The sequence below is a fragment of the Dromiciops gliroides genome, chromosome 2 (genome assembly GCF_019393635.1).
Source record: "Dromiciops gliroides isolate mDroGli1 chromosome 2, mDroGli1.pri, whole genome shotgun sequence".
In the NCBI taxonomy this organism is placed as follows: domain Eukaryota; kingdom Metazoa; phylum Chordata; class Mammalia; order Microbiotheria; family Microbiotheriidae; genus Dromiciops; species Dromiciops gliroides.
In genome coordinates, this window is record NC_057862.1 from 73859330 (window position 1) to 73883657 (window position 24328).

At 39.9% G+C, this 24328-nt stretch overlaps 1 protein-coding gene across 1 annotated transcript in view; it reads right to left on the bottom strand.

Annotated features, from left to right (window-relative positions):
- The window catches only part of LOC122744490 (ATP-binding cassette sub-family C member 2-like), an 87484-nt gene that overhangs the window by 45818 nt on the left and 17338 nt on the right, over nt 1-24328 (bottom strand). Inside the window, 10 exon segments of the mRNA XM_043990003.1 lie at nt 5096-5353; nt 6170-6304; nt 6306-6348; nt 8057-8232; nt 11902-12133; nt 16496-16551; nt 17084-17203; nt 17751-17885; nt 19345-19378; nt 19380-19468. Of these exon segments, the coding sequence (XP_043845938.1) occupies nt 5096-5353; nt 6170-6304; nt 6306-6348; nt 8057-8232; nt 11902-12133; nt 16496-16551; nt 17084-17203; nt 17751-17885; nt 19345-19378; nt 19380-19468 (1278 nt within the window).

A 24328-nucleotide genomic window follows, 5' to 3' on the forward strand; every position in this document is an offset into this window, starting at 1 on the left:
TTTCTCTCTAACCTTATTAAAATAGATTGAAAAAGGTCCTTGAGTCTCTACCATAGGAGGATTGGATTATGTAATTTGGAATGCTTATCTTGGAAAAAAAGAAATTTTTGCAGAACATGATAGGAATCTGTCTGTTTTTGAAACACTGCAATGTAGATGAAGTTAGTTCAACTTGATCTCAGAGGGTAGAACAAAGAGTAGGAGGTGGAAGTTATAGAGCGACCAAATTTAGGCTTGATGCAAAAGGAAAAACTTCCTAATAATCAGGGTGATCCCAAAGTAGATGGTACTTTCCTTTTTTTATTCCATTTTCTTTATTGTTGGTTAATTTTTAACATTCATTTTTTTATTTAGAGTTCCAAATTCTCTCCCTCTCTCCAGTCCCTACCTCACCCCTTGAGAAGGAAAGCAATATGACACCCATTATATGTGTTAAGTCTTGCAAAACAAATTTCTATATTAGCCATACTGCAAAAAAAACCAAACCAAAACAAATAAATAAATAAAGCAAGAAAAATAATGAAAGTGAAAAAATATGCTTCAGTCTGCATTCAGAGTTCATCAACACTCTCTTTGGAAGAGAATAGCATTTTTTTTATCATGAGTCCTTTGGAATTGTCATAGATCATTGTATTGATTAGAATAGCTAAATCTTTCACAGTTTATCATGTTTACAATATTGCTGTTAGTTTGTACAATGATCTCCTGTTTCTAATCACTTCACTTTGCATTGGTTCGTATAAGTCTTCCCAGGTTTTTCTGAAACCATCTTGCTCATCATTTCTTATAGCACAATAACATTCCTAGATAGTACTTCCTTAAGAGGTGATGGGTTCTCCCTCATTGGAGGTCTTCAAACAGAGGATAATAGCTACCTCTTAGGGACCTCATAAAGGGATTTCGTGTTCAGATACATGTTGGGCTAGACAGACACATTACAACTTTTAAATTCTGTGATTCTGCATGAGGAAGCAGCCACAAACATGGATTCCTGAATTTGGGTTGATGTTCATGAAAGGAGGTATAACCTTGGATTTTAGGGAAACTATCTGAAATGAACATCAAATAGGCATCCCCCTTAACCTTGGGACCCATGAGCCAGCCTTATAAATGAAAGGATTAGCAATATTCTTTTGGGGATTTGCTAAGAGAAATTAAGGGACTTTTCCAAGCTTCCAGTTCTCCCTCTTATGTCTAAAAATTCAAGATAAGAATAGGAATCTCTCCAAACTTTACAGTACAAAAAGAAGGAGAGTACCTACATATACCAATATATACTATATAATATACACATACATACATACATGTTCTTTTTGTGGCAGTCAAAAATGTGAAAGTAAGCAGGTGTCCTACTGGGAAATGGTTAAATTGGTTATAATATATATAATATTATTGTGCCAAAAATAATAAAATGGTTAATTTTGTAGGAAAATGGGAATGCCCTTATCAAGTGTTGCTGAACAAAGTGAATAGAACTAGGAGAACCATACAAAGTATACAATGACAACAACATTATACAGAAAAAAAAAACTTTGAAAGCTTTTAGAATTTTGATCAACGCAATGATAAGGAGTCCAAAAGGATGAAGATGAAATATGCTATTCACCTCCTAATGAAGAGGTGATTAAATGTTAAAGAGATTTTTAAATGCAGAAAGAGACATATTTTTGGACATAGATTATATTAGAATTTATTTTGCTTGGCAATGCAGCTATATACTGAGGCCTTTCTTTTTTGAGAATTGTTTTTTATTTGTTTAATGTTGAGGGGCTAGTGGAAGGTATAGATTATTTTTAAAAACCTTTTGCTAATAGAAAAAATAAAAAGAGGGAAAAATTTAGCTATTTAATACAAGGGATCTGTGAATCCATAAAATAATCTACAAATAAGCAAACATCTCTTGTGTGAATTGAATTCTTGTACACATACATAATTATTTTTCAAAATCAGTAATTCTTTCACTTGTTAAATTTTCAAAAAATAAACTTTTTATTACATAAGTGTATGTGTGTATGGGGGCGGGGTTTGGCACTTTGGTGACAAGGTTCTCAGCTGAGAGCATAAGACTCAAAAAGAACTCTTATTGACCCCTGGGAGTTATGGTTTGAGTGTGTGTGTGTGTTTGACAGTTAACAATGCTCGTCATTTCCCCTGACAAGTAAATGGTTACCTGGACCTTCAAAGATGTTTTGGAAGATAGGGGATAGGATGTCTGGGTCATAAATATCAAGGGAAGAAAAATGAGGGATCATGGGAACTCAGGTTAATTTGGGCATTCCTCTTTCATGTTCAAGAACTCTAAAATTCCTTGATATTTTATCATTCCATATTTCTCTATGCTTTACTATCCCTAAAGCTATTCCTCATCTTCATTGTGACCTCCAGTCCCTCTACTTCTCAATATTTTCTCAGGTCATCATTGCTGCTCTGGTTATACACCCTTTTCCTTCCCAACCTTGGTCCATTGGTAAACCAGTTCAATTCTGTACTGTTCTCCATCCTAGAATCCCTATTCCTTTATCCTATTGCCAATCACACCGTGCCAAATCCCAGCCCTTGATTACTCCCACCTCCTCCTTTGTGCCTCCTCACATGTTGTTTACTGAATGGAGCTAGAAAAAAATTACAGAACTCTGCTGACTGGGTCCATCACAAATTTATGTTGTTTAATCTCAACCAAGCCCTAAGTGCACCAAAATAATTTTTTACACCTCCTTCATCCTTTTTCTGTCCCACTCACTAAAGTGGCTGTTCCAAACCTTCTCTTCTCAAGTCTCCAACAGTACACCCTTCCCAGTCCTCTCAGCTAAGGACTTGGACTCATACTTCACTGAAAAAAATAGGCCATTTGCAAAGACTTCTTCAGCTTATGAACCCCTTTCATCACCCCCTCAATACCTCCTCCTTCATTGAGGTCTCTGATGAAGAGGCACCCCTTTTCCTTATTAAGACCAATTCCTCTGCATTTTCCCTTCATCCCATCCTCTTCCATCTTCTCTAGAAGATTGGCCCACTATCATCCGTGTCCTCTTTAATCTTCAATTCCTCCTTATGCACAAAGATGCCAACTCTCCCTTATCCATAAAAAACCTGCACTAGATCCTTCATTCACAGTAGTTACCATCATACATCTCTCCCACCTCTTCTTCTTCTGATGGATTTTCATCTATGTCATGCCCACTCACTGCAATTACAAAACTGCCTTCTCTTTTCTATTTATACTCTCATTTGGTGACTTCATCAGCTAGAATGGATTAGATTATTATTTCTACATCAGATGATACCCAAATCTATATATCTAGCCCTTGACTCTTTCCTGAGACCCAGTCTGAATCAGCAACTGCCTATTGAACATTTCAAACTGCTTGTCCTTGGCATCTCAAACTCAACATATGCAGAAACAGAACTCATTATCTGTCCCTCCCCAAACCCATTCCTTTTTCTGAAATTTTCCTTCAATGTATAGGGTACCATAATTCTTCCAGTCCTCTAGGTTCCCAACCTTGGTATCATACTTTACTCTTGACTCTCACTTATCCCTCATATCTAATCAATTGTTGGTCTCCCTACCTCACATCAAATCCATCTGACAAATACAAGTCAAATACAACTGCCAAAGTAATTTTTCTAGAGGGCAAACCATGTCACTCACCTAGTCAGGAAATCCATGTGGTACCTAATTTTTTCTCAGAGCAAGGATGTACTCTACTGTTTGACATTTAAAGCTCTTCATGATCTGGACCATTCCTCTTTTAAGTCTTCTGACACTTTATTTCCCTTCATGTTCTGTACACTCCAGCCATATTGGCCTATGTGCTGTCCTGTATTCTTGACCCTTCATCTTCTCTGTCCCTTTCACTAGATATCTGCCATGCCTAAAATGTTCTTCCTCACCTCTGCCTCTTGGAATCTCTAGGTTCCTTCAAGATTCTGCTCATAAATAATGATAATGAAAATAATAATAATGATAATAATGTCAACTGAACACTAGTGCCTTAGAGTCATGAGGACTTTGATTCAAATCCAGCTTCACACATTTACTAGTTGAGTGACCCTGGGCAAGTCACTTAACCCCAAATGCCTCCCCCTTACCCCCCAAAAAAGAAAAAAAATTCAGTTCATATGCTACTTGTTGCAAAAGGTTTTTCTCATTAATACTCCTGCCCCTGGGACAGCTAGGTGGCGCAGTAGATAGAGCACCGGCCCTGGAGTCAGGAGTACCTGAGTTCAAATCTGACCTCAGGCACTTAACACTTACTAGCCTGTGTGACCCTGGGCAAGTCACTTAACCCCAATTGCCTCACTAAAATAATAAAAAAAATACTCCTGCCCCCCAAATGCCCCTTCTTCCCATTTAAGGTCACTTCCATCTACTTTATACCCTACCTTTATAAACTATTATGTACATGTTGTTCTTACTGCTGAAATAGTAAGACCTCTTAGGACAGGGTCTGCCTTTTGCTTTCTTCTTTGTATCCTTGGCATTTAGTGCAAAGCAACTGCATTGATGACATAATAAGAACTTAACAATTGAATGCCTGATTGGTGTATAGTAATACTATTCTCCCTGGTTTTGCTAACTTCTTTGATCATTTCATCCAAGTTTTACCATGTCTTTTTTTTTTTTTTTTAGTGAGGCATTTGGGTTAAGTGACTTGCCCAGGGTCACACAGCTAGTAAGTGTTAAGTGTCTGAGGCCGGATTTGAACTCAGGGAGTCCTGACCTCCAGGGCCGGTGCTCTATCCACTGTGCCACCTAGCTGCCCCCAAAGCTAGTATATATATATAATATATATATATATATATATATATATATATATATATTTTTTTTTTTTAAGTGAGGTAATTGGGGTTAAGTGACTTGCCCAGGTCACACAGATAGTAAGTGTTAAGTGTCTGAGGCCGGATTTGAACTCAGGTCCTCTGACTCCCAGGGCTGGTGCTCTATCCACTGCTCCACCTAGCTGCCCTGGACCATGTCTTACCTAACCCCAGGCTATAAGCCCAAACTTTCATCTTCAGAAGCCACAGAAAAAGAAAGGTTTCAGATTGTATTTCTGTGTGTTAAAGTTGAAGTTATCCTTTTTATTCTTACCTGAATTGCTCTGCTTTTGGTGGCCAGAAAATGCATTAATCGGGGATAAGTAGTATCATTACCCCTAGAACCTGCAAGGACTGAGGGTCCTAGCTCCATCCACAAGAAGACAATGGATAACACAATTTGGAAAGGGCATGACCACAGCAGGTGAATGAAGTTGGTCACATCCATAAATCGCTGAGCATCCACAGACATCAGGTTCACTGTTTTCACCAACAGTGTACTGTTCGGGCATTGCCTGGAGATGGTTAAGGTCTAAGATAAAACTTAGATGAGTACTTTAAGTTAACCCCTTAGAGCAAGAGAAGAGGGACTTAAAGGCAGCCCTTTGTTCAGGAACAACAGAGAACAAAAGAAAATAATTTGTTAACCAATAATTTATTGAGTGATTGATTCTGGCCTCAGACTCAATGGATGGAGGAATGTCATTGAGCCATCACCCCCATGGGGGCAGTGTGGCTACTTTTAGCAAATGAAGAATTTTTGGAGTGGAGTGAACCATGGAAATCCATACTTGAGGTCAAGTGACTTGCCTTTCATTAAACATAGTTCGTCTATTTCTAGGGTCTAAGCTTTAAGGGCTATACGTGCATTGGACAAAATGGATGGAGGAACATGGTTCTGAGTCATCTTCCTATGGGGGAAAACTATAGAGTCCAGACTTGAGGTCAAGTGAATTTCTTTTGATCAGATATACTTTGCTATTTTTAGCCTCTGAACCTTGTGGTATAAACCCTTATCCACCTCAATTGCCATTTCTCTCCCTAAATCTCTTTCTCTCATGATCTTTTCAGTCCACCAATTCACTATTCAGGGGGAATGTACTAGATTTCTTGGTCATGATATGGAATCAGAAAATTCCCCAAATGCCAGGAGCATAAAGCTACTAAATGTTCCCTTCCCTGGACTTAGGGATAACCTCATTTTTGCCACTGGACAAAGGCTCACTTACCTTCTGCAGTTCTCCAAACAGAAATGATGATGGAAAAAGTAGCCCCTGAGTATTTATTTGTTTTCTTATGATAGCTCCAATTTTATGATAGCTCTGAAGGACCCCATGATTCTGCTTACCTTCCTATACACAGCAGCCATGAGGGTTGTGCGCACAGTCATGCCCAGGGTGAAGCAATACTGATAGTACCACTGAAGGCTGAAGGACTGAATGAGGGCCACCACAAAAAAGAGGCAGTGTTACCCATAGCCTTCCCCACGCATATGCTGAGGAGTCACTAGCAAATGAGATCATCAGCCTGCAGAGAAAAGCCAAGTAAGTGATGCCACCCAGACCTCCAAGGACCACGAATCCCTCCATTTGGCAGACAGGCAGGGTCCCATTACAATGATGGCCACGGATCAACCTCCTGCTTGAGTGCCATGTTCCCTTCCCTCCCACCCCGCCCCCTGCCTTTGATGAGAGTCACACAAGAGTGCCAGATTTAGAATTGAAGTGTCTGCTTTCAGAATCCTGCATCTGCCATTTACTGACTTATGACCTTGGGGCCCTTCTCACCCTCAGTTTCCTCATCCACAAAATACTAAGTGATCTATATGGTCCCCTCCCTGCTCTAGGTCTATACCCTTTGGGGAATACCAAAAGTGGAGTGGGGCATTGAAAGACACTGAGATGATCTTTCCTGTTCTTAACCTTATTTCTCCTCTCTTCCTGTGAATGCCTGTCCCTGAGTGTAAACTGGGTAGATTGAGGTGGGTATAGCTGTCCTTGCCTCAGTGGGAAATGTGGCTTGCCTAAGCAAGAAAGAGATTGCCTCTAGTGTCAATAAAAAACAGGACTAGAAGTCAGATCCCATGACTCCTAGACTGAGACGAGTAGCTGGGTAGCTGGGTAGCTGTCCTGCTCAGTTGGAACACATGGGCCTTGCTAAGCAAGCAGGAGATTGCCCTCTGATGTAAATTAAAGACAGAACTAGAACTGGGTCCCATGATTCCCTAAGTATGTTATAATATACCTAAACCCCACGGAAGGCCACAATCTAAACAGAAGGCATGCGCCAAAACCAAAATGCAAGTGGTCCCCCGGCAATGCAAGCTACCACATGCACGTGTTTTAGTCCACAATAACTCTTGGTGTATAGGGAAATAGGATCTTTGAGTCTCCATATAGTCTTAGGTTTTCCCTAAAAGCCCAGTTCAATCCAACAAGCATTTATTAAGTGCCTACTATGTACAAGAGGGTAGTGACAACTAGAGGGATAAAGAAGGCTTTCTGTAAGCAGTGACACATGAGCCATTGAGGAAGCCAACGATTCCAAGAGGCAGGGGTGAGGAGGGAGTGCTTTGGTGCATGGAAGTCAGGCTGTTACAAGGCACAGAGGTCAGAGATGGAACACTTAGTTTGGAGAACTAAGTTTGAGTTGAGAGATAGAGGGTCAAATTCAAAGAAAAACAAGTCCAATTGGCCAGAATTCAGAGTGTGAGAGGAGAAGAATGTGAAGGCAGGCCTGGAGAGGTAGACTTGAGCCAGATTATAAAAGGCTTTAAGATGAGGATCTTGTATGTTGTCAGGGAGCAAGAGGGAGCCACTGAGGGGCTCTTGATTAAGGGAGTAATAGGATCAGATGGCTTTAGGAAGACTATTTTGGCAACTGTTCAGAGGATGGATTGGAGAGGGGACAGAGTAGAAGAAGGAAGACTGACTATGAGGCTATTGCACTAGGTAAGAGGCAATGAGGGCAGGAAGTAGGGCGATAACCATATGAATGGAGAAAAGGGAAATAGAATTGGATGCAAGAAAAGCTTGGAATGGTGGAGGGAAGTGAAAGGGACCCCATACAATTTCCATCACCTTAGGTTTTGAAAATTACCCCTTTGTTTTTGATCAACTAAATGCAGTAGGTTACAGTGAAAAATGCAATGGGCTGATGGAGTACATACAGCCTTTCTCCTAGACAGACTAGCCCCTTATGTCTCACAAAGACAGCACAGTACATCACAACTCACTTTAGGAGCTGAGGACTCAGAAACACCAGGACGTCTTGAATCACCTTGGCTATGAAGGACATAATCAAAACACCGCGGAAAGTTTTAAACAGAGCTTTGGCTAACCAGGACTTGGCAAAGTCTTGTGTAGTTCCAGATTCTGACCCTTTCTTCTTCTTTTTCTGTTTCATGTCTTCCTGAAGGCAAAAACAAGTCATTGAGAAAGGATAGAAGAGTCATGATCCAAGCCCATGTGTCTTTTGCAGTAAGTAGGATCACATGTGGTAGAAGAAATTTGAAAGCCCAGGAACAAAGACACAAAGCTCAATTTCCCCATATTTGAAATGACTGGTAGGCATTCTTGCTTTTGGACCCACTTTTTCTAGTTTTCTACTTCTGTATATTCAACCCAGAGTGTACCTCCCACCTTCCTAGGATAGATTCTCTGCTCTTTCTAGCTCCATGGTTTAATCCTTGGCCCAACATCCAACTACCACACTGCTTCTTCCTACTTTGGGTTCTGAATCCCAGCACCTCCAACCTTCATGCAGTCTGCTGCTACCTCCTCAATGCTTGCACATTCATGGTTAATCCTTGTTCAGCCATGGCTGATGAGTTATATCTGTCAGTCTGCTCCAACCAGACCATTCTCCTCACCATCTCCTGGAACTCACTACACTCACACCTGTCTCTGTTCCTTGGCTTTTGATGTATCCTCTCCTAAGTCTGCCTTCCCCACTCCTTTCTACCTACTTCAAGATGCTTCAATTCAACAAATGTTAATTGTGGCATTGTCTCCACCACTAAACTCCTGAAGTTGGTGGTCACCCAGTATTGAACAGTGAGGTGCAATACCTCTCTGTGGATACTGTAGATGATGAACTGCAGAGGTTAAGGGTTTACAGATGTTTGGGAGGAAGCCCTGATGGTCATCAAAATACAATTAAGAAGATCATTCTATAATAATCTATAAGAATACAAGTCATTCCCCTATTGACAAATGGTCAAAGGATATGAAGAGGCCAGTTTCCAAGGAATAAATAAAAACAATTTATAATCATGTAAAATGCTCTAAATCATTATTGATTAGAGAAATCAGATTAAAACAACCTTGGAGTATCATTTTACACCTACCAGGCTGGCTAAACTGACAGGAGGGGAAAGTAACAAACTATTGGAGAGGATATGGGAAAAATCAGGTTCATTGTTGGTGGAATTGTTAAATGATCTAACCATTTTGGATAGCCAAAAGAGTTATTATACTACCTTTGTCCCCAGCAATATCATACTTGGTCTATTTCCAAAGATGATTAGGGAAAAAGGAAAAGAAACCTATATATTCTACAATGTTTATAGCAGCTCTCTTTGTGGTGGCAAAGAACTGAAAATTGCAGGAATGCCCATCAGTTGGGGAATGGCTGAACGAGACATGGTATATGATTGTGATGGAATACTACTGTGCTATAAGAATGATAAGATCAATGATTTTAGAAAAACATGGAAATTTGCATGAAATAAAGAAGAGCAAAATGAGTAGAAATAAGAGAGTACTGATACAGCAACATCAATATTGTTTTAAGAATGACTTTGAGTGAATGAGTTATTTTGTCTATTAAGTACCCAAATTAACTATAAAGGACATATGACAAAGATGCAATCTGCATCCAGAGAAAGAGCTGATAAATAGATGTATGGAATAATTTTACATATACATACATATATATATATATGTGTGTATATATACATACATATACATACTATACATATTTGTGTCTAATGATAGCCATTTCTAGGGTGGGGGGGAGAGAAGAAAAAAAGTATTTTCATGATAATTTTGTTGTATATTTGAAAGGACTAGGGAGTTGTGCATAGTAGATTTGCAGTTTCACATACAATCATCTTTTTTTGTAAAAAAAAAATTGTACTCTTATGGAGGTGCTTGTTTTATTCCATAAACTAAAAATAAAATTAGAAAAGAGAAGATCATTCTGGTAATGATGTGTGGGAGAGATTTGGGGAGAAACTGGCAGCCAGAAGACCAGACAGGGGACTACTGTAGAAGTTCAGGCAAGAAATAATGAAGTCTTGGACTAGTGTATTGGTTTGTTTTTTGTTTGTTATGTTTTGTTTTGTTTTGGTGGAGCAATGAGGGTTAAGTGACTTGCCCAGGGTCACACAGCTAGTAAGTGTCAAGTGTCTGAGGGAAGATTTCAACTCAAGTCCTTTTGAATCCAGGGCTGGTGCTTTATCCACTGCTCCACCTAGCTGCCCCCTGGACTAGTGTATTGGAAGTGGAAATAATCCTAACTAACATTTGGACAGTGCCTTAAAGTTTTCAGTGTACTTTCCATGTCAACTTATTTGATCTTTACAACACTCCTGTGAGGTCTCAGAGAAGTTAAGTGACTCATCCATGGGTACACAGTGAATGTCAGAGGGAGGATTTGAACTCATATCTTCCCTGACTCTTGTACATTTTTCAGTAGACTGTTCTACCTTCCTTGTAAGTGAAATGAAGTGTGGAAGATATTGCAGAGATAGACTCACTGTAATTTGGAGTCATGGGTGTGTCTAGGTGGGAATAAGAGTAATAGATGACTATCAGGTTTTGAGCTGAAGGACATAAAGAACATTGGTGCCCTTAATGGGAAAATGAGAGGCAAGGGGAAGAAATGATTTGGGGAGGAAAATGACTTCAGTGTTGGGTATGGTAATCTTGAGAAGCCAGTGAGACATCCAAGTGAAGATGCTAAGAGGAGGATTGGAAATGTGGAACTGGAGTTTGGCAGAGTTTTACTTCTAGCTATTTTAGCTAAAGCTCTAAGAGTAAATGAGATTGTCAGTTGAGAGGGTAAAGAGAGTAGTTGAAGGGCAGAGTCATGGACAACAACTGTATCTAGACATGGCTGGCTGAAATCCCAACCTCCATCACAGAGTCATCTCTGAGGACTCTCCTTCCTCTTTGTTTAGTCATGTCCAGTTATTTGTAACATCTTCTGGGGATTTGCTTGGCAAAGCTACTGGAGTGGTTTGTCATTTCCTTCTCCAGCTCATTTTATAGATGATGGAACTGAGACAAACAGGGTTAAGTGACTTGTCCAGGGTCACACAGCTAGTAAGTGTAAGACCAGATTTGAACACTGGTCTTTCTGACTCCAGGCCTGGTACTCTCTCTACTGTACCACCTAGCTGTTCTGCCCTTTCTCTTTACTTTAATTTGACCCATCTAGCATTTATTTATTAAGGACTTACTATTTGCAATGTACTGGAAAGACAAAGACAAAATAAAAAAATAGTCCCTTCCTGCAAGGAGCTCCCATTCTATGGTAGTTATACTCAGAACATAGAATTTAGCACTTAGTTTTGTACTTTCTTTTTTCTTTTTTTAATGGATATTCTGAAAGGGTCTGTCCACACCCTTCTTCTCTTTCTTTCTTTTTTCTTTTTTTGTGGGTCAATGAGGGTTAAGTGACTTGCCCAGGGTCACACAGCTAGTGTCAAGTGTCTGAAGCTGTATTTGAACTCTGTACTTTCTTTTTAAAGAAAGTCAAAGAACTCAGTTAAAGAGTTCTTTGGGTTAGGACATTTGATTTCTGGCTGCATCACCTGGAGTGAGTCACTTGAACCTGAGCCTGAGCCCTCTGCCTATGAGATGATAATACCTTTTCCATGCACCATTGGTATCATGGTGAGGATCAAGTGAAATAATCTATCTGAAAGCACTTTGAAAATTGTCAAGTGCTTTATAGATACAGGGCATAGTCCTCCCTGTTGTTACCATGTGCACTGACATGCACCTAAGATAGGGAAGCATATGCACATGCATGCACATGGATGTGTGTCCACCAGTGCTCTGAGAAAGTTACCAACACAAGGTTGTCTTGGCTCTGACTAGCATTTGGACCATTCATCCTGGCTTCAGATGTGTCCTGGGATTTCCTCTTCTGACACCGTTTCTGCAACGCCTGCTTGGCTTTCTTCATCTCTGTTTCCATGTGCTTTGTGAATATCTTAGAGATTTCATGGGTTTTCTGTTCCTCATTCAAATCCCAGACATCTTCCAAGGTCAAGGAATGTTTATAGCCTTTCCAAATGATACTGTAAAAAGAAGGTTCACAGGATTATTGGGTTAGAACCAGAAGGGACTTTCTGGTCTTCTTCTCCACTAGATCCTTCCTCTCTCACGTCTCTCACCTTTTGAAAAAACAAGGAAACAAACCAACAAACACACCTCTTTTCCTTCACTCTGTTGACTCTTCCATTCTCCTATTTCCCTAATTTATTTCCTGACTCATTTTTCCAAATGGCTCACATTACTGCAGTCACTTCCTTACCACCCACTCATCATCTTATTATCTTGTTCCCCATCCCAACATTCTACTGAAAATGGCTCAAGAGTCACCAGCAACCAATAAATCACCACAACTAAGCCCTCACCCTCCTTCTTGTGCTCTCTGCAGCATTTATAGTTATTGACTCTTTCTTCTGTTGTTTCCTTGTTTAAAAAATACATTTTCATTGACCATTCCCTTTGTTCTTTAAATTCTTTCTTGTTTCTTTCTCCACAGCATCTTTCTCATCCAAGCCATTCAACAAATATTCATTAAGGTCCTTTAAAAGGCAACCCAAGAGATTTTTTAAAATGAAAAAACTATGATCTCTGCCCTGTTTTTGGCTGGGCTTTTCATAGAAGGCTTCACAGAGATGGCCCATATGGACAGATAGAATCATGATAGCCAGAGGTGTGTAATCAAGTAGGGGAAAAGGCATTCTAGCTGGAGTAGATAGCCTGGCTAAAGCAAAGGAAGCAGAAAAGTGTAAAAAAAGTTCAGAAAATAAAGAGTGGAAGAGTATGGATAGGAAGTAGCAGGAAGTAAAACTGGAAAGATTGGGTGAGATTATGAAAGGCATTTCATGGCAAAATAAGAATTCTGTCTTGAGACAGGGGCTCACTACCTTTGTTCTCATCCCCCCTGCTCACCAGAAGTGTTGAAATGGCTCCCTAACTGGTCTCTGAGCCTCATATCTCTCCAACCCATTTTCCAAATAGCTGTCAAAGTGATTTTTCCCTAAGTGCAGATCTGACCATGTCACCCTCCTACTCAGCAAACTCCAATGGCTCCCTATTGCCTCTAGGATCAAATATGAATTTCTTTATTTGGGCTTTAATGCCTTTCCCAACTTGGCTTCAACCCATCTTTCTAGTTTCATTCTATATCACTGTATGGTCCAGGCAAATTGGCCTTCTCTGTTCCTCACACACAATACTCCATCTCCAGTCGTGGTGCCCTTGCATTGAGAAGCATTCATGCTGGGAATGTCCTTCTTCCCCACTTTTAGCTCAAAGAATTCCTCCTTTCCTTAAAGACATAGCTTAGGCGCCACCTTTTACACAAAAACTTTCCTGGGTTAGTGCCTTCCCTCCTTAATTATCTTATATTTAATGACCCTGTATTTACTTTCATTATTTATTCTATAAATTTTTATGTATGGATATTTTTATATATGTACCTATTGTCCCTTTTAGTCAAATATAAAGTCATTGAGAGAAGGGACTAGTTCTCTTCTGTCCCTGCATCACCAGCATCTAGCACAGTACCCCGAACATAGTGGGCCCTTAATAAATGCTTGCTGATTGATTACCCCTTTCTGCTGGCTTCCCTGACAGTAAGTACCCTACCCTGCTTCTCTGCCTGCTCTTTCTCTGTTCCCTTGGCTGAACCATATTCAATTTGTGGCATTTGAAATGGTCATTCCTTGTCCAGCTCTTTCTGGACTCCCTTCCTCCCACAGAATCTCACTCATTCTCATGGTTCCAATCATCATATTGATTTGTGTGACACTCTATTTAAGAGGTAATGTTTCTGGGTCAGGGAGGTGGTTTCAAATAGTGCTTCAGGTACATAGCTGTGTAATCCTAGGCAGGTCAGTCTCAGTTTCCCCATATGTAAAATAGGAGTTATAGTAACTAGAGGACTTTGGAGAGCTTAAAAAGCTGTATAAATGTCAGTTGTCTTTTTTTTTTTAATCTGGCAACTGGCCTTAAAGTCTTAGAGAATTGTCTGGGGCACCAAGAAGTGAATTGGGAGGGTAGGGAGAGTCACACCACCAATAGAATGTCCAAGACAGGTAGGCCTTCTAACCACTGTATCTTACTGCCTCTCATTATTATAAATCAATACCCTTTCCTCAATTTCTCTAATCCTTGCCTTTCCAACTGTTTATGGGACATCTCATTCTGGATGGTCCAACTGGTATTTCAAACTCACTATGTCTTTAACCTAATCTACTATTTCTTCTCCCTCTCCCCTCTCCTCTTCAGACAAACTCATCCTTCTGACTTCCTTCTTTCTGTTATCAGGTCCACCATTCTTTCAGCAATTCAGATTCTAAGTCCTGATCAATCCTTCCCTCTTTCTTGTATGCCCACCTCCAATTGATTCCTGTTCATTTGTTCTCTACAATCCTCTTTACACCTGGACCTCCATCGCCATTTCCACCACCACCATCACTGATGTTCAGGCCTTCTTAGCTCCTACCTGCTCATACAGCAAATTTTCTCTAGCCGTCTATTCTACGGCTTTTCTGTAGCAATGGCCTCCTAACTGGCCTTCTTGCCTAGAGGTTCCCTCAGCTTCTAATCCTCCCTGCATAGCAAAATGCCATCCAGCTAATCTTCCCAGAGTATTGTGTGGATTGTGTTACCTTCTCTGTTCAGTGAGTCCCCTCCATGGGCTTCTTAACTTGGTATTCAAGGACCTCCACAATCCGGCTCAGCCCTTCCAGTTTTATCTCCCAGCCTCCCCTATTCATGCCATCCAACTCATTATGTGATGACCAGGCTTTTTATCCCTTTTTGCTTCAGTATCCTCAGTCATGGTTTTGCCTCTAGCCAGAATGATTCTTCCCCACAAGCTTGATAAGAGTAGCCAGAATTTAAATATTCACTGGATGGCTTACAAAGCTTTGCATGTGTTATCTCATTTGATTCTCCTGCAGTGGCTGCTATTATTGACCCCATTTTATAGATGAGGAAACTGACTTGCCAGTATCTGAGGCAGGAATCCAACACAGGTCTGCCAGACTCTAAGTCCAGTGCCTTATCCACACTAAAAAAAGTCTATCCATCAAATCCGACCTCAGAAACTTGCCACTTACTAGCTGTGTGACCCTGGGCAAGTCACTTGACCCTCATTGCCCCACCAAAAAAAAAAAAAAAAAAGAAGGGTGTACACAATTCAGGGCAGCTAGATGGTGCAGTGGATAGAGCACCGGCCCTGGAGTCAGGAGTACCTGAGTTCAAATCCGGCTTCAGACACTTAATACTTACTAGCTGCGTGACCCTGGGCAAGTCACTTAACCCCAATTGCCTCACTAAAAACAAACAAACAAACAAAAAAGCCAAAAACTTTAAAAAAAAGTCTATCCAACCATCAAGACTACCTCTATGAAGTCTTCTAGGAAAAGCCCAACTGAAAATGATCTCTCCCTTTTAAGAAGTATGGAAGGACATTGTTTATACAACTGAACAATGTCTAGTATTAGACTGTAAGCTCTCTAGGACAGAGATCTTTTTTAAAAATCTTTTTTTCTTTTGATCTCCCAGGATGCCTAGTGCAGGGCCTTGCTTAATAGATATATGTTGAAATTAGCCATGGTGTATTTTGTGGGAAACTTCCAAGGAACCTGAATAGATTTGTCTTAGGAGAGGGAAGCTTACTCAGCTGGTGCTGTTTTTCAGTCATGTCTGACTCTTTCTGACCCCATTTGGGGTTCTCTTGGTGAAGACACTAGAGTGGTTGGCCATTTCCTTCTCCAGCCCATTCTACAGATGAGGAAACTGAGGCAGACAGGGTTAAGTGACTTGCCCAGGGTATCAAAGTTAGTAAGTGTCTGAGGTCAGATTTGAACTCAGGTCTTCCTAACTCGAAACCTGGTGCTTTATCCATTACACCATCTAGCTACTCTTTGGGCAATAACTATCTGAAGGTCATCTCTAGTCCTGTTCCTATACTCACTCAGAACCTCTTCTAGCTGCAACAAGTTGACACTAATTCACAAATTCATTTGTATTCTTGGACTTTTAGAAATTATAGCCAGAAATGTTCATCTCCCTTTTCTGCTCCCTGTCATTACCTAATCCCTAGGAAACAATCCTTCAGTCATTCATCTGATTAGCAGCTAGCAGTGAACTAAACTAGATAACTCTTAAGACTTGATTTACTCTGTTTGAAATATGGAAGTCAAAAAAGACTCCTAAACCCAAGAAAATGAATCTATAATAGTGGATTAAAGAAAGATTGGTAATAGTCCATGCTTACTTTGTGACCAAAACAGAAGGGAATCGGAGACTGGCTTCACACCCACTCTTATGTAACTTTCCATGTCCTCTAGAAAGAATGAGTAGGAAGGGGAAGAAACATTGCTGAAGGACCAACCCATACCCAAGTTATGTCCTACCTGTCAAACCAAGTAAAGGTAAGGGAACTGAGAAATGAGGCAGTGGCTGATGGATTCTGCAAGACACACAGAAAAGAAAAATCAGACATAGATACAACAAGAAATTCTGATATCATTCTCCCACAGGTCAGACATTTCCCCAAGTTTAATCTGTTGCCCTGAAATCTGCCAATCAAAAGAGTTTGTTGACAATGGTTGAAGTTCTCAATGGTACATGATTTATCAGGAATTTCCTATAAAATAATTGACTTATATAAATATCCCAGGCTGGAGACTTGGAGATCCTTCTAAAATCCAACAAGTCAATGCTACAGCAGTCCCCTGTTTCTAATGTCCTAGAAAGGGTCTCTGCCACTCTATCCTGGGATTCCAGGATCTATATGTGAGAATGCTGAGGTTGTCATCTCTCAAAAGACTAAAAGAATATAAGCTTTTGAGGGCAGGGACTGCTTCACTTTTGGTTTTGTACCCCTGGAACCTAGCATCCTCCCTAAGATATTCATCAAATTAGTAAATGTACACTAATTGAATGGCTGACTGACTATCCCATGACATAGTGGATAGGGAGCCAAAGTTTCAAAACCTCACATTTGATGATGCTTTGGTTTCTGGAGTTGTCTCTGAAATGGATGAAATTATCAGCATAAGGACCTGAATACCATAGGAGATGAAGTACAGGCAGAATCCAGCAAGATTGGAATTGTTTCCCTAAGGAGAAAAAAAAAGTCAAAGAAAAAGGGGTTTCATAGCTTTTGCCTCCAAGATGATTCTAGACCAAATGTTCTTAATCTGGGGGGCATGAGCTTATTGTTGTTTTTTCGTGGGGTTTTTCATGTGTTTTTTTTGTGAGGCAATTGGGGTTAAGTGACTTGCCCAGGGTCACACAGCTAGTAAGTGTCAAGGGTCTGAGGCCAGATTAGAACTCAGGTCCTCCTGAATCCAGGGCCAATACTCTATCCACTGTGACACCTAACTGCCCCTCCTTATTGTTGTTTTTAATTATTTTGATAACTACATTTTAATGTGATTGGTTTCCTATAATCTGATACATTTTGCTTTATGCACTTTTAAGCATTTTCTGAGGACGGGTCCATAGACTTCAAGGACTGCCAAAGTGGACCATGACACACAAAAAAGCTAAGAACCCCTGTTCTAGACTGACCAGATCTTTTCCCATGATTAGAACTAATAAATAATCAAGTCTTATAATCGCAACTCTTTTCTCACTCGTCTTTTCCTCTCTCCCTTCTCTAACCTTTAAGAGGATCCGGATTAGAGTCTGGAACTGGAAAACTCCACAGACCATAGAGAAAACCCAGAATATACACAGTATCCAAGAGTCCTTCTTCACGCACCATCTCCTGAAGTGATGGGTCACCAAAACCAGGATCTAGAGAGGAGCCCATGCCTTTGTGAGAACATTGTTCACTAACAGAATGACTGGGATCAATGATGGAGATGGGGAAAGACAGATCAAGGAAAAGGTTTATCTCTACTTTCTCCTGTCAAGTGCCCTTCTTCCCCATCCCCAGGCCCTAGGAAACAACCCTCTAGTCACCCATCTGGTTATCAGCTAGCAGTGGATGAAAATTAATAACATGTAAGATGTGATATCCCCTTCATTTGAATGGGGAATTGTGGTAGTGCGGGACAAAAGCTTCTAAACCCAACCAAAATATATCTCTAATGGTGGGATTAGAGAAGATTAAAGACAGAAAGATGTTAGAGCTCTGTGCCCAATCTTTCCTATTAATATCAAACAAAGCAAGTGGAAGAATCAGAGAAGCTAGCTGCCTCATCTTCTTCCACCTACTTTTGTTCCTAGATGCTCTGGAGATAAAAGGAATTCAACTATGGTGGTTTCTCCACAATCCCTTTGGGAAGGTTTATATGAACAATGCTAGACAGTCTTTGGCTACTCTGATCAGATTTAGTTTTGGGTGATTATTTATGTATTCCTATCAGGTGAATTTCTCTCTCTGCTTAAATCAAGAGACTCATGTCCATCCTCAGTACTTAGATAGGAAGATAGAAGAAAAAGCATTTCACATTCCCAGGAAGCAGTGTGCTGCCACAGAAAGACTGATGAACTTGGGGGGAAGGAGACCTAGGTCCCCATCCTGGCTTTGCCACTAACTATAATCTGGAGTCAATACTACTCTGAGCATCAGTTTCCCATCTGTCCACTGGAGAGGACATTCTGCCTAAGCTTGGTTTTGCACCTTATCGCAAATATTATGTGTTCCAGTTATCTGTGTTGGATCATCATCCTGTACTGGGGCAGGGGACATTTCTTTTCTAAACTTTGTATTGGCCTTGGAACCTAGAACAGTTATGTACTTACAAATGTTTGTTGAATTGTATAAAATAGGAGGTTGAGTAGATGTTTCTTAAGGTGCTTCTCAATTTACATTATTTAATTCTATATCCAAGTCCTTAGAGCTGCCATTTTACTTAGGGAGATGACTTCACAATTGATGCCTACCAGAAAGCTCAAAACCTAAAATCCTCTGTTCTCCAGTTTTACCCTTTTATAACCTACTTCCTCTTATCTAGACCAGTAGCTCTCTTAGAAGCAACATTCAAGTCAGAGGGAAGTGGTGGAAAGTCCACTGGACTGGGTATAAGAGTCCTGAGTTTCTAATCCCAGCTCTGCCAGTAACTTGCTACTCTTATATTCTCAGTTTGCCTCTGTTCCCTCATCCAGAAAATGAAGAAACTGGACTCAAGTATCTCTAAGGTCCTTCTGGATCTAAAATATTTTGATGCACTGACTCTTGTATCTGGATTGTTCTCCTTTCATCCAAGAGCATGAATTTCAGACTCAGAGGTTTTAAGATGCTTCTTACCCAGGTGACTATGTAGAGACATGGATTAGTGTATGACAGCTGGAAGAGTGGTCTGACCTGAGCTCTCAACAAGGCTTAAGGCAAGTTCTATGACTGATGTAATGAGTAGTAACACAACAAGCACCTGGAAAGAGAAAAAACCCTATTGTTAGTAAGAGATCACTCTCTAGACTCTACAGAAAGAGTAAAGCCAGTGAACTGGACTACATCGGGTGGCTTATGAGCCGGTGTCTGTGAACTTTAAAAATGAAATGATACCATTATTTCAATATAGTCAGTTTCCTTTGTCACTCTATTAATTTTATTTTATGCATATTAAGTTTACACTGTACATATTTTATGCATTTTAAATGTCTTTTAAAATTTATAAACAATATTCAGAGAAGAGGTCCATTAGGCTTCACCATACTGCTGAAGGGGCCATCCTGCCAAAAAATTTAAGAACCCCTGGCCTAAGACTAAGGATTTTTTTTTTTTTTGCAGGGCACACAGCTAGTAAGTGTCAAGTGTCTGAGGCTGGATTTGAACTGAGGCTACTCCTGAATCCAGGGCCGGTGCTTTATCCCACTGTGCCATCTAGCTGCCCCGACTAAGGATTTTAGGTTCCTTAAAATCTCACTTTAAACCTTTGACCTTTTGACTTTCTATGGAACCAACCATCTTAATACAAAGGATTTACAAATGATATATATGGTTCCAACAGGATATTTAATAAGATAACTATTATAAGAATTTGAAAAAGGTCAAAGTGTTAGAGTTCCAATGTCATTCCCAATTCTAGACCCTGGACTGAAGGCAGTCCCAGAGAGCAGAGAGGGGTGAGACCCTAGAGAATGACCAAGAGGACCATAAGTGAAATGTTTATACCATGATCCACAGACTTAGGTAGTGGACATGTAACTGATACATTTTCTGGGGCTCCTTCATTTCTTCCATTAGACATATTTCTTTATAATAAATAGCCAGACCTTGAAGAAAATCAATATTTAAAAGAAGAAAGACAAGAAGAATCATTAAAGTGTGACTGAATAGGAGAGCAAATTATCAGGAAAGGAGAGAAGAGAGAAAGAGAGAGATAGACAGAGAAGAGACAACAGAGAGAGAGAAAGCCACAGAGAGAGAAGGAAATAGAGGGAAAGGAAGAAAAAGGAGAAGGGATGGGGGAGCTAGCTGATGCAGTGTAAAGAGCACAGGCCCTGGAGTCAGGAGGACCTGAGTTCAAATCCAACCTCAGACACTTGACACTTACTAGCTGTGTGACCCTGGGCAAGTCACTTAACCCCAACTGCCTCACCAAAAAACAAAACAAAGCAAAAAAGATTCCCCATGTCATCAGTGCTACCTTCCTCTTCAAACTATTTTGCATTTACTTATCTGTATACGTGGTGTATCCTTCCAGTAGTTTCATCAAACGAAGGGATCATAGATTTAGAGCTGGAGGTAATCCCAGAAGTCATTTATTATTCAATCCTTTCATTTTACAGATAAGGAAACTGAGGTCCAGGACGTGACTTGCTCATGGTCATACAAGTAGTAAGCAGCAGAACTAGGATTCAATGCCAGCTTTTCTGAAATCTCTGAGCCAGGCTGCCTCTTCTTAAGGGCAAGTGCCCTTTTAGAGGCTTTTGTCTTTATATTTCCAGTCCCTAGCACCATGCCTTGCATGGAATAAGGGTTTAACAAATGTTTTGGAATTGAGTTAATGATGCCAAGTTTTAGAGGAAGATGTGAGGAATTTAGACAAAATAGAGGAATGTGGTTGACAGAGATTAGTAAGATTAAATATAAATTCTGGTTCTTGGGTTCCAAAAGTCTACTGCTTCTGTTACTCAAGATCCCATATCTTCTGTGAGGAAATATTCCTTCCCCAGGTATCAATATTTAATAAGGGAAAGAAAGGAATCTTGCTGTTCATGTTCAGTCATGTCCTAATTAGTGGAATTTGTTTTTATCACTGTTTTCTCCTGAGGTTAGAATGATCAGGTCCCAGTTCTACTGCTTGACAACAGATAAGCATTGACCTGAAAACATTATGCCTTCCTCAGGGACAAATTTTGACACAGGATAATATCTTCTGAGGCCCCCAGGACAAGACAAGAAATGTGTTGGGAAAGATCTAATGAAAATACTGGGGGAGAAGGTGTAAAAAAAGCCACTGAGGCTCTGGATAATGACTCTAGCCTACTGAACCCATAGCTGTCATAGATGGCTCCTTGGTATAATAGGGATAGATAGTATGGTACAAAGGAAAGAGTGATGAATTTGGTGTCAGAGGACCAAGAATGGGCTTAATCATAGCCATAGCACATTGTACCTGGATTCTGTTCATTTGACCTTATCTGTGTGTTATGCCTCATAACTAAAGAGTCACCAGTCTCCTTTCTTCAGGGAAAGGTTTTCTAGTCACTACCTCTTAGTAAGTAGGAGTCAGTATAGCTAGTAAGTGACCTTGGAGTCATAAAGAAGCACAAATACCTTTGAGACCAGCAGAGATCCCCTCACAAAGTCAATACAATGCCCAGCAGAGACCAGAAATGTGATGTCCAGCAAAGAACAACAAGATAAACACTAGAAAACATTAGAAGCTCTAGAGCACAATAGTTAGAAATTGCCCCTTCCTGTGCAACTTACCCTACCCATGTATGGGCTCTGGGCCCATAATTTCCTAATATGTGCATCTTCACACAAGTCCTCAGGCCATATTTATTTCTTATGAAAGTACACTCTGAGTATAGTCCCTCATCACATATGTTCTGTCTGTGTGATCTCTTTTACTAGTTGGGCGGGGGGGGGGGTAACCACAGAAGAGTGTACTTGATGTGGCATGAGAGGATTGTTTTTAGTTATTTTATTCACTATGCTATTTGACTAAATACATTTTATTTTGAAATAAAATATCCTCTGGATGGCTGGAAAAAAGTAAAAGTAAGGTTTCATTAGCTATGGTTTTAAATAGGTACTTACCCACAAAGTGCCTCAAACCTAAGATAGTTCCAGGGGATAAATATTTTAAAGAATCAAGTTTCAAAAATCATTTGCAAAAAATTAAATTGTTTGGAAGTCTTGGCTGCTTGGAAATATTACTTAGAATCTTGTTAGGCATTGCATTTTGTGGGGATATTTCTTTTATCAATAGCATTCTGTCTAACCTTCAATAGAGCGGGCAATTGGCTCTCTACCCTGTCTCTCTCCAATATTTATACCTTTGGTCATTTAAACCTCAACTATCATTTCAATATTCCCCCACACTCTGGGACTAGTTCTTTTTTCATCTATCAAAGTACCATACACATCAGTTTCCTTCTAGCAAAGGTTAAAATCAACATCAAATTAGAAGGCTAGAGATGAGAAGAGGGCTTCATGCAATTACAACATCTTTTACCTGACCTACTTGAAAAAGCCATAGACTTTGAATAGGGAGAAAGAGATAAAAGGAAAGACAATGATTCTGATTATAATAATTTTTAAAATAGTTTAAATAAGATAAAGTTATTGTAAAAGTAAGGAAGACAAAAGAACATAAAGACAGGCCAGACATTAAACATGTGATTTTTTTTTTCACCACACAGAGAGACATGGTAGCAAGGGAAAACACTAGTTCAGAATACAAACTCTTTTTGCAAAATCTTACCAAGGATGGTGGCTAATAATTACTAGCAGTAGTATTACTTCATAAAACAATAAAAAAAATGAAGAGGAAAAGCTTGCCTTGAGATTCAGAACATCCCGAGTACTTGCAGATAAAACTGAAGGACAAACAGACCAAAAAAAAACCCAAAAAACAACCCTCACACACACACACACACACACACACATACACACACACAAGAAAAAGAAAACAAGAAATAGATTTGCCGGTTATTTCTATAGCTATTTTCATTATCATCAATGATCATGCAACTGTCAGATGTAGATTTTAACCCTTTAGTAAAAAAATTACTTTTTGAGGAAGTAGAAATGTCACTTAAAAAATGATTTTAGGTAAAACCACTGTTGTTCTTGCTTAGTCATGTTCAAGTCTAGTGATCCCATGGACTTCGTCCATGTGACTTTCTTGGCAAAGATACTAGAGTGATTTGTCTTTGCCAGTGCATCTCTATTTTACAGATGAGGAACTAAATCAAATAGGGGTCACATGGCTAGTAAATGTCTGAGGTCAGATTTGAACTCAGATCTTCCTGACCCCATGCCCAGTGCTCCATCCATTGTGACACCTAGCTGCCTGAGGAAAAGCTACTAGACCTAATCAAACGCACACAAAAATCCATGTGTAAAGCATCATCATTCTGAAGGCAATTAGAAATATCTGGTTTAAGGCAATTTTAAAGTAATTCCAAAGAAGGGATGATTCAAAAAGAATGAACAGTATTGCCCCATCCTTCCTCCAAAAAATGATAGCTACAGAAGGAAGAGTTCCCGAATTTCGAGGCAGAGGACCTGTGTTTGAATCTTGGCTCTGCTGCTTATGACTTATGTCACCTTGGGTAAGTCACATTACTTTGCTGGGCCTCAATGTTCTCATCTGTAAAAATGACCCCTCTGAAGATCCTTCTATTTCTTAATTTATGAAAGCCAGCAATACCTAACTCATATGTTTGTTTTTTCATCACTATAAAATATTTGTGATTTATGCACACATAGCATCCATATCCTTGATAAAAACAGAGAAAATTGGAGCCTTGGAGTCTTTCCTCCAAGAAGGTGCTGCCTATGTGTAGGTTGAAGGGTGTTTATATATATGTATGTGTGTGTGTGTGTGCTAAATTCACGCAAAATTCTTTGATAGATGCAGGCACAGGGAGACCTTTGTTCAAGTGTTTTTCTTATCATCATTATCAAGGGAAGCATAAAATGGGGAGAGGTGTATGTGTCAAAGGTTTTTGCTGCTGATGTAAAGAAAGTGCTGCCCAGAGTCCACATGGTAAGATTCCTCATGGATAAGAAGGTCTTCTAAATGTTCCTCTCTGCAGAAGACATTTCCCTG